The sequence below is a fragment of the Arachis ipaensis genome, chromosome B06 (assembly GCF_000816755.2).
Source record: "Arachis ipaensis cultivar K30076 chromosome B06, Araip1.1, whole genome shotgun sequence".
Taxonomy (NCBI): Eukaryota; Viridiplantae; Streptophyta; class Magnoliopsida; order Fabales; family Fabaceae; genus Arachis; species Arachis ipaensis.
In genome coordinates this window covers 13120018-13131435 of record NC_029790.2, presented here as the reverse complement: position 1 = coordinate 13131435, position 11418 = coordinate 13120018, and the positions used below count along the sequence as shown (strand labels likewise).

The 11418-nt window shown below is 35.5% G+C and overlaps 1 protein-coding gene across 5 annotated transcripts; it reads left to right on the top strand.

The window, feature by feature from the left end:
- On the top strand, positions 939-10787 carry LOC107645900 (protein ALWAYS EARLY 1). 5 transcript variants are annotated; one of them, XM_016350042.2, is made up of 22 exons: positions 939-1159; positions 1546-1600; positions 1694-1828; positions 2148-2267; positions 2583-2681; positions 2816-2878; positions 3498-3575; positions 4032-4200; positions 4417-4679; positions 4848-5193; positions 5334-5414; positions 5839-6125; positions 6492-6542; positions 6950-7246; positions 7343-7521; positions 7619-7901; positions 8047-8238; positions 8920-9036; positions 9190-9330; positions 9415-9621; positions 9775-10062; positions 10279-10787. In XM_016350042.2, exons 4-22 carry the CDS (start codon positions 2163-2165, stop codon positions 10447-10449), a joined length of 3417 nt encoding a protein of 1138 aa, XP_016205528.1. In that variant the 5' UTR covers positions 939-1159; positions 1546-1600; positions 1694-1828; positions 2148-2162; the 3' UTR covers positions 10450-10787. The 5 variants fall into 5 exon arrangements, with proteins under 5 accessions (XP_016205528.1, XP_016205527.1, XP_016205530.1 ...); XM_016350041.2 differs by lacking the exon at positions 1546-1600; XM_016350044.2 differs by lacking the exon at positions 1546-1600 and having other exon boundaries at positions 940-1159; positions 8920-9018.

Below are 11418 nucleotides of genomic sequence, written 5' to 3'. Positions count from 1 at the left end.
CAATATTATCTAAAGTAAAATAAACATTGTCCAAAACATATAATTAAACATCTTTAAGTTTATAATCAATTAAACATAAAATATATTCAAAATATAACTTAAAACATCTTTAATTATCATCTTTATCTTCTTGTAGATCAATAACATCATAAAAATTTGTAAAAAAACGACCCTGACCATAAAAACGTTAGACTCGGCGAAGAAGCCGACTCCGCCCTGCCGAAACCCGCCAAATCCTACCGATTAGGCGGTGCGAGTTAGACAGATTTTTTAAGTTTGACGGTTTTAAATTTACAACCTAACCTATTTTTTTAGTAGGTTACGCAAGCCGACTCAGCAGATTTCAATCTGTTTGCCACCAGGGGCGGAGCTAGATGAAATATTAGAGGGGGGCCAAAAATATTTACACAATAAAATAAGATTAAAATAAAATTTTAAGAGGGGCTAAACTGAAATTTACATATAATTTATATGTAAAAAATTAAAATTAGGGGGGGCAATTGCCCCCTTTTAATGTATGTAGCTTCGCCCCTGTTTGCCACTCCTATTCAAATCTGATCCAAAAATAATACTGAATAAAAGTAACAAATATAAATCAAACAGAATATATCTCAGTTCGTACCGAATCAGTCTTGAACTCCCGTAGTGGCCCTGTGCCTTGGTGTTGGTGGGGATAAAAAGAAATTCCGGGGTCAAATTGACAATAAGCGAAAACCTTGGGGTTGGTGCGCAAACCTACCTTAAAGATGCAGAACCAAAATTTCAAATATAATCGTCTAAAACGTCAACCAGGACTTCCCTATGAGTCGCACAATCAAGACTGTCTAAAAGATACACCCGGGTACGTGTAGGGTAACGAGCAGCCTAATACGAAGGTGCATGGTTTCCCACAGTCCATAGACCGTCTTCATCCTTCACCATGATAATGATACACGCACTGCTTCAAAAAAACAAAAGAAAAAATATCATTTCAATTTCATTCATTGCATTTTGCATCCCTTAACCCAACCCAAAACCCAAACCATATATTGAGTTGGAGTTGGCGGCAATCGCTCATTCTTTTTTCTTTTTTCCCTTCTTTCTCATTCTCTCTCTAAACCCTGTCTGCCATCAAGTTTCTCTCTCTTCTTCTCGCATATGCTTCGAACCCTACAAAACGGTGAGAACCGCAGAGCCAAATTTCACTTCCCGATCTGTAATTTAGGGTTTGAGTTCCATGCAAAGAAGCAATTTGCAGCGATCTTTGCTTGATTTTAAGAGATTTGGCTTCTTGACTGTTTTTGCTGATAATGTTGCTGTTTTTCTTCGGATGAGCTTCTAATTTCTTTTCCGTTTTCGTTTTTCAAAAAAGAATAGCTCTTACGTTATTGACTCTTGCTATAATCTGTTTCTTCTAGCTCATTCGCGTTTGCGTTTTTCTTTCTAAGCTGCGTTATTTTGTTTTTCGTTTTCGGTGTGTGTTCGCGCTTACGATGCGATTGTGAGAATTATGGTTTGAATTCGGAGACGAGGAGCTTGATTACTCACTGGATATGTTTTATGTAGGAATCGAAACGAGTAAAGTTTTCTGCTTATCTTGCTGGATTTGGAAGTGCTTGATGTGTGTTTCAAATTATTGTACTGATTTTACGGATTTAAATTATGCTTACTCTCTCAGTCTGCTTTTAATTAAGTTTTTAAGTTTTTGGTGCAGGGTTCACGTATTTCAGATTCAATCTGATCTAAGCTGATGTTGGAGCTGGTGATCAATTAGAAGCAATTTTTGTCGGGGCAGAAGTGTAGTTCTTGATTGCAGAAGAACATTTCTACCTCGTGGAAAATTTCTAGTGTATGACTATAATTTATTTATGCTGTACTTTTCTTGTTTGTAAAATATGAGGGCAACAATAAGAGTGATAATGATTTGTTGAACATTTTTCTTCAAATTTGTTTGGAGTTAGCTATATCTTTAGTTGTATATCTCGTTGGAACAAGCAAGAAGGGTGAGGATTTTGGACGCATATAATGTGGACATTTATTGAATGGTTGTCATAGAGCAAAGTCTGTCTGTTATGTTGCAATTTTTTGCATTATTGATCAGTTTAATGGATGATTTTCTTAACTTGGCTTGTGTACTGATTTTTTCTCCCCCAATTAATTCGTTGCAGAAAGATAAAGAATTTATGGCTCCAACTAGGAAGCCTAGAAGTATGAATAAGCGATTCTCGAGTTTAAATGAGGTCTCTCCCGAGAAAGAGGGAATGAACTCAAATAAAAATAAGCAAAGGGTACGTTTCATTTTATTGCATTTATATTTTGAGGCAGGCCCCAATTAGGCAGGAGTATATGCAATGTGCCTTGCCATACTCCACGTGGTACGGTCAAAACAGCCGTTGTTACGTAAATAGCATGATAGTTGTTGGTCATACTTAACATTTAATGTTGGTTCATTAACTTATTGTTATGTATATGTATTTCACATGATGATAGGAGTTTACGTTTTGTCGTTTTCTATGTATAACTTTGATTAATTCCATTCCATTACACTACTTGCTTTGGCCATTGTTTCTTTTCTTGTTTAAAGCCTGACTTTTTTAATGCAGAAGAAAAAGCTGTCGGATAAATTGGGATCTCAGTGGAACAAAGATGAGCTAGAGCGTTTTTATGAGGCATATAGGAAGTACGGAAAAGACTGGAAGAAGGTGAGCTTCTGATTTGCTGTTATTTTGTCCCATCATGTTGCTAGTTCATTGGAAACTTATCTTCAAAAATTGACCATAGGTAGTAGAGTTATTAATACTATTCTCCATTCTGATTACTTTATTTGGATTTCCAGGTTGCTGCAGCTGTACGCAACAGATCTGTTGAAATGGTGGAGGCTCTTTACAATATGAACAGGGTATGGTAATATCATAAAAGTTAGTGGGCACTGTGCTGTTACAGGCCATGAAACTCATCATTATATACTCTGCTTCCTGATATATATATATATAGTGTGTTTTATTTTTAACTTTCTCATCTTATTTGGGCTTATTTAGATGACTTCTTCTAGAAAATGATTAAATGACTCTTGATTTACACCTATGGATGGCTCAGACTTTTGTTTTTCCTCCCCTTTTCCTCATCCCCTCCATGCTTGCTTCTTATATTAGATATCATCCATGATTATCAGTTCGTCTGATTGTAATTATTAAACCGCAAAAAGTGATACTCTTTCATAAAGCCCATGATCTTTATAGAGGATTGCCCCTCCTCAGACAAGTTGAGAGATTGGAAAGCTATGTCTCAAAGATAGCTCGTGTGATTTTTTTTTTGCTCCCGTATAGAGGACCTCTTAATCTCTATCTTGTTTTTTCCTTCTTTTATAAAATAATAATAATAATACATACATACATACATACATACTTCCTTCCAAGGTTCTTACTTCTGGTTGATGTGAACTGACTTTATTAATGTTGTTCAGTGCTTAAGTTCTTTCGTTTTTATGTGCCACTGAAACTACTTGTTGTAACTCTTAGGCTTACCTATCTCTGCCGGAGGGAACAGCTTCTGTTGTTGGTCTCATTGCAATGATGACAGATCACTATAATGTGCTGGTACGTCTAAAAGAGTTAGATTTTTAGATGAAGTTTATTGCTCATTTATGCTTCTGAAATTCCATTATCACTGTGACTTTTGCCTATTATTATCCAAAAGCAGCTTTTCTTCTGAAAAACACTTCTGCAATAGCAAAGATTCAGCTTTCAGAAAGAAGACTGGAACTCACAGTCTTTAAAACAATTTAAAACATCTGTTTTGGATATTGCCAATGTCCTGCCTTGTAGTATGATATTACCATATCTTTTCTTAAGCCGCTGTCATGGCAATAGAAGTGATGTAATTCATTGTTACATTTGGATTTGACCTCTGTTTGAGAATTAAGACTTACTGATTTTTGGAGAAGTTGATTTCTCCTGAGTTTGGTTTGGATTTTCTATTTTCTGCTCCTAATTGTTTCATTGGCGTCAATGATATGTTTCTGAGTTGCAATCTTCTGTGCTTGTAATCGACAGGAAGAGAGTGATAGTGAAAAAGAGAGTATTGATTCACCAGGATCCCGAAAACCGGTGAAACGAAAACGTGGAAAAATTGAGCTTGGTGCCTCAAAAGATTCTGTCCATACTCAGTCAATTGCTTCTAATGATGGTTGCCTCTCTCTGTTGAAGAGAAGACGCTTTGATGGTAGTTTCCCTTCGTTTTTTCTCTGGCACTGATATAACTTGACCATTATTGAACTCCTCATCCCTTCCAATGGATGTTAACTAGAATTGAACATGCAACTAGTTACTAGTATACTTCATTTCTACTTCATCAAAGTCTATATTTCAAATTTATTTTTCATACTATACAATGAATTATACAAAATTGATTAATGTCAATGGTTGTTCAACTAATCAGGTAGCCAGCCTCGTGCAGTTGGGAAAAGGACACCTCGTGTTCCAGTTTACTACTCTTATAAGAAAGATGAAAGGGAAAATTATGTTTCGCCTAATAAAAGAATGTTGAAGTCGGTCTTTGATGCTAATGATGATGAAGTTGCACATGTTGCAGCACTGGCGTTAACTGAGGCTGCAAAAAGAGGTGGCTCTCCTCAAGTATCCCAAACACCACACAGAAGATCACAGCAGAAGTTCTCTCCTGTTCAGAGCTGGGAAAGAATGGTATTTGACTGCTGTTCTGCATTTTGTCATCTGTTTGTATTGGCAATGTTATTGCTTCAAAAATAAATTTAGATTTTAAATTTGTGAATAAGAATAACCATTCAAATATAAGGTTATGTGGAATTTGATTTTTTGAAATTTTTTTTATGATTTTACTATGTCAACCAGCAACAATCTGGGACAGTTCCTGCCAAGTTTTATGACACATCTTTGGATGAGGAATTCATGGAAGGTAGTATAGAAAGCAGGGGTGCTGAAAATGGGGAACAAGCTAGAGATACTAGCTCCTTGAAGGATATGGAAGGTAGTGGCACAGTTGAAGTTAATCAGAAACGAAAAAAGGTATATAGAAAGAAAGAGAGAAAGGAAAATGTTGGAAACCATCTTCTTGATGATGGCGGAGAAGCATGTAGTGGCACCGAAGAAGGACTTAATTTTAGCTTGAAGGAAAAAGTTGATGTTGAGGTTACTAATGCAAAACCCCAGAAAAGGAGTAAGAAACTTTTCTTTGGAGGTAATTATGTCGTCACTAACATATCTATGTCGGCTGCTTGTGCAAAAAGCAGATGTATAAGTTCCGTTCTATACCTTGGGCTTGAGCAAGGTTAACCTTTTCACCCTTTTATAGTGACAATATTCACTTATTTCCTCCAGCTGATGAAAGCTCTGCCGTGGATGCTTTGCATGCTTTGGCTGATCTGTCATTAATGATACCGGCGTCTACTATGGAATCTGGTAAGTGTGGTGTTGCTTTCTGATATATTAACAGTAGCATGCAAAGAGAGACAAGACGACATAGTTATATCCAATAAGAAAAATTTTCAGTCTCTAGCATTTTTGTTGTCAATGCAATTTTTTATACTTCTATTCACTTAGTTTGGAATGATTTCCTCGTTATGGTGCATTTTGATGACCCAATTGCTTGAGACTGAGAGCATGATAGTCTAGAACAAGAAAAGAAGCATGCAATTTCTAAGTTCTTCACATTGGAAGGCATGATTATTTATTTGTACTTTTGACTTCATATTAGTTTGGATGAATTTTTTGCATCTTTTATATTATTCAGGCACAAATACCTTGAACTTCAACCTACTTGTTGCTACTTTTGCCCATGTTTATTGGTTTATTAATCAATGTTTCCTCTCCCTTTTCCATCTAGAATCATCTGTCCAGTTGAAGGAAGAAAGAACAACTGTTGATAAAGACGAAAAGCCTGCTGTGCCGGAAGTCACATCAACCAGCCAAAACAGAGATAAAAGTAAACTTAGTTTGAAACAGAAGGTCGTTCCTTCAGTTCGTGGAGTTGAGCTTTCATCATCCAGAAAGTCTAAAGTTGGAAGGACAACAATAAATGATAAGGAAAGTAAGGCTCTGTTTGAATCAAAAGAGCTGCTTCCCACTGATGATAAAACATGGAAAAGAAAGCGCAAACCCATGGTTCCAAAGGTAAACACAATTTGTAATTCACAATTTATGCTAGTCATAAGATTTTACAAAAGTAGATTTTGATTAAGTAGATGTGTCATAATGATGTAGAAGGATGATCAGGATTTATAACTGCTGCTTTTCTTTCTTAATGTATAACTATTTATAATGGCACAGACAATCTCTGTCTATGTTACATGCTTTATTTTTTTGTTCTTTTCTTTTGAATTGCTATTATTTAGTAATGGCGGTTTTCAAAATCAGAATATAATTAGAATACCACGTGATTTTGTATCCCTCTATGAAACAATGATCGGATATTATATTTGACTTTCTTTAGTTCCTCAGTTGAATTGATTGCACCTCTTATCTTTTTGTGGCTCTCAGCTGGCCAATGCAAAGCATGATTCTGATCCAAATGATCCATTAAATGATGAGGTATGGAAATCTTTATACATTTATTGTTTTTGGAAGCATACTTGACCTTTATAGTCTATTACTTTATTGAGGTGGCAGGGATAAGTAGTAATAGTTTTATAGTCTTATGCATATGTCTGTTTCGTGTTATGCTTAAAGTCTAGCTTTATTTAAAAGAATGGGGATTCAACATGGTTCGAATTATAGACTCTTTAGTTAGAGACTCTGACACCATATCATGAACCATCTCTCCTAAAAGTTTAATCTGTTATGTAGAGGCACAGTGGTTAGAAGTTATTCTCGTCCTATTTGGCAACGTGTTAATTGTCCCAGAAAATTAGGTTGATATATATACTCTATTATACTATAAAAGATGCTTGGTATGTATTCATGTTGTACTTGTTAAAGATATTTTGCATGCCTTGTAGGCTGTAGATGAAGAGGACAAACCATTGATTAAAGGAAAGCACACTGGTCAGACATCCACTCCAGCAAAGCAAAAGTCAGTAAGATCATCAGAAAGTTCTCTGTGTGCTGACCAGAAGGATTTGATCGTATCAACTGCAGAAGTTCAACTTGTTAGTTTACCAACTAAACGAATTAGTAAACGTAAAATGAGTTTGCCGAGAACATTTATACCCAAAGAGAAGTCTTCTGAGAACAAATTAAAAGGTCAACCTAATAAGTATTCTAGCCCACCCCAAGATAAGGCATCAATTCTAAAGGTAAAAGTTTTGCTCAATTTAAAGTATTTAGCTCCTGAAGCTTAGAGGGATATTAATATCTTCTTTTTTTCCCCTTTTCTAATTTGTTACATGCAGGAAAAGCTTTCTAGTTGCTTGTCATCTTCTATGATTCGCAGGTGGTGTGCATTTGAATGGTTTTATAGTGCAATTGATTATCCATGGTTTTCCAAACGGGAGTTCATGGAGTACTTAAATCATGTTGGACTAGGGAATATCCCAAGATTGACTCGTGTTGAATGGAGTGTCATAAAAAGGTATGAAATTCAGATGTGGCTTGCATATCTACTGCAAATTTTTTAAAGTGGAAGTATATAATGAGAAAAACATTTGACACTGCATTTGTCTCTGCAGTTCCCTTGGCAAACCTCGCAGATTCTCTGAACACTTCCTTCGAGAAGAAAGACAAAAGCTTGAACAGTACAGGCAATCTGTTAGGAAACATTACACTGAACTGCGGACTGGTATCAGGGATGGACTACCAACAGATTTAGCTAAGCCTTTATATGTTGGACAGCGAGTAATTGCTCTTCATCCAAAAACAAGAGAGATTCATGATGGAAGTGTGCTTACAGTTGACCATGACAAGTGCAGGGTTCAGTTTGACCTTCCTGAATTGGGTGTTGAATTTGTCATGGTAACATGATCTCTTATATTCATCATTTCATGCCTTTTCTTTTTCCCATACTCTAAGAGGTAGTTTCAAATAAGTCCAAAATGTTTCTTCCTCGCTAAATGTAAAAATTTCTTGAACCTTCTAATGAGTAGAATTTTGCATGCAGGACATTGATTGTATGCCTTTGAATCCATTGGATAATATGCCAGAAGCTCTAAGGAGGCAGGTTGGTGCTTGTAAATTCCCTTGTATAAGTAAAGAACCACAAATGGATGGAATTTCAAGTTTTGGGGGCTGCCTGACATGCACTTCAAGCAATCCTGTAGAGAGAGCACCCAATTTGGCTAAGCAGGAAAAGGTTAGTTTGCCTATTGATAATGAGGATCAATACCCTGGTTGAGTTTTAGATGTTCTTTATCCCTGATGATATGGTTATTCCTTTTTCCTTCCTATATCACCTACTTTTCCCTTTAAAATAAAGATTTTTTTATTATTATAATATATTATATACTCCATTTATCTCTCATCTTTGGCAAGGTGAGGGATTCCAGTAGCTTTTTTTTTTTTATGTTTTTTGCTAATTAAGTTTTCTTTGGGTTACCCAACAACACTACATAATTAGCAGTTTGTAGGGTAGATCCATAGTTGCAACTTAAAAATTGTTTACTTTGTTTGACTGATGTAACAACCTTCAAGTAATATATTTTACAATTGTTTCTCACTGATACATTTGACTGAATGAAGTCTATCAAAAAACAGTTAACTGGATGAGTTAATCACTACTTGTTTTTCTTGTTTCCATAAAATCAGCTAATGTGAATAGAAGTGTTGGCAACCTATCAGACACTAATAGGATACATGTTTGGCCTTGGTATAATACTTGTGGGTAGAACTATAAAAATTAGGTGTTTGTTCTATGGTATTTATTTCCCATGCTTTTCCACGTCAGCTGATTTTGCAGGTTTTACATGATATGTCCCAGAATTTTAAAATTTTTTTTACCTTCCTCAAGGTTTAATTATTTCAACTCTATATGCAGCAAGCAGTGGGTGCTCAACCATGTAACATGACAGACCATCAAACCAAGGAAGCTAACATACATGCCCTTTCTGAGCTGACACGTTTTCTTGATAAAAAGGTCTCCATGGGCATAAATGTATATTTGTTTCCATGCAGTAATTTTGGAACTCTTATAATTCTCCCTCGTGGTTCATTTAGGTGCTTTATTGGCATCTATTTGGATCCATCTGTATGTAGATTTCTTTTGCCTATTGATAAGCTTGTTGACTCTCTTGTGGCAATCTTACAGGAAATACTGTTAATGGAGCTTAAAAATAGCAACAATGCCATATTGGAGAACCAAATTGATAGTGGCAGCTTTAAAGATTCAGAGGCGCTCGGGAAACATTATGCTACGGTACTTGTACAGCTAAAGGAAGCCAGTGAACAGGCATGTGGCTTCCATGGGTTATTATTTATCACAATATTGTCCTTTGACATCATAGTAACTTAAGATTGATTATTTCATTCTCAGGTTTCTAATGCTCTGCTTCATCTGAGGCAACGTAATACTTACACAGGAAACTCCCTACCACTGAAACCCCAAGCAAATTTAAATGTCCATGATGGCCTTCCCGGTATGTTGGATGGTTCTCTGGCTCAAGAGTTAGGATCAACTGTTATTGAAATTATTAAAGGATCCAGGGTAAAAGCACATGCAATGGTGGATGCTGCATTTCAGGTATGGAGAACTAGACATAAAGTCAGATGTAATGAACTAGCGATTTTATCCTAAGATCCCTGAACCCTGGTTGAATACATTTTATGTCAACTTTGTTCATGTATTACCTCAAGCTATGTGTTTCTAAAATTTGTACTTGATGATGTTATTCAGGCCTTAGCTTCAGTGAAGGAAGGCGAAGATGCTTTCCTCAAGATTGGACAGGTATTGGATTCTATCAATTATCAGCAGTTGGCCCACAACACTTCCTTGCCTGCAATGAAGTCCCAAGAGCAAGGGAATGGAAGTCTCGATAACCATACTCGATCAATTTTCTCTTCATCTGAGCCTTTACTTAATGATGTATCTGGTCAAAAATTGCGTAATGATTCTGACAAAGTAGACGCTCAAATTCCTTCTGAACTCATCACTTCCTGTGTTGCCATATTGATCATGATTCAGGTAATTTAGGTTATAACATGCATCAACTTATCATTTCCAAATGTGTTAAACATTTTTCTTGTCATACGTGTCCAGAACCTGGACACAAATTGTTCGTGTGGTCTTGAGTGAACATCTCTTTCTGTTAACCGTTTTGCCTTTCAACTTCAGCTGACGTTTATTACCATGTTTCTGAGAATACTAACCACATTTTTGGATACTGTTTCTTCAACGCAGACTTGTACTGAACGACAATATCCTCCATCCGATGTGGCTCAGATATTAGATTCTGCTGTCACCAGCCTGCATCCATGCTGTCCCCAAAACCTTCCAATTTACAGGGAAATTCAAATGTGCATGGGAAGAATTAAGACCCAGATTTTAGCTCTCATCCCAACATCCACATGAATTGTTGAGTTTCTATGAGTTGTATGTATATAGGATGCTGAAATATTGCTTCGAATGACATAAAGTTCCGAGCCAACCTTGTAACTTATGGCTGTTATATCAAGTCAAGGTCAACAAGGCCAAGCGGTGGATTTAGGGAAAAGAATGTACTTGACCACCCAGGTGTTGTAATTTCTTTGTATCTAAAATAAATTTTTGTTTAGCTAGAATAGCTTTGGAATTGGGATATTCTTTTAGCCCTAACAAATAACAATGGCGGGCACCATTTTCCTGGCTCGGATGGGAATTTTACTTTGATTGAGTAATATACATTTATTTTATGGATTTCGGCACTTGAATTGAGTGGCATTTTAGGAACGTACGCTGATAAACATAAGATTATAAATGAGCAAGGATGAATTTATTTTTTTCATGAAGGATTATAAATATTTTTTGTTTTTTTTTTTCAAGACACTTATGATTTTAAATTAAAGATTCAACCTTTATGTAAATTTATATCATGTATTGTAATAATACTAGTTCTTTAATTGTCTCTTCCAAAGTTCAAATTTTTATTCTTTGACCACAATTTTAGAGAACCAAATTTAAGTTCAAATTTTTAAAGTAATTAGCCAATAAAATGTCGCTTTAAAACTAAAAACTAGTTTATTCACCCTACTTACCCTACTTAAATTTTTTGTTTTCTTGCGAGAAATTTAATTCTTTCATCCTTGTTACTTTTACGGGAAGGAGAAATTTCCCTAATGAATCAGTCTAATCATCCTCTAAGCTATTTCGAGAAAACAACAATAATATTAATATACGGAAAAAATTTTACGTTTTAATTTTTTTTCCCCCTCAATTAATTGAAATCCAACGCTTCCCATCTATATATCTATCTATTTTTATTATATAAAAATTTATGTCAATTTTTGTACATTAAATTTAAGTCATTTTTATTTTTTTAATAATGTCACGTCAATATATTTA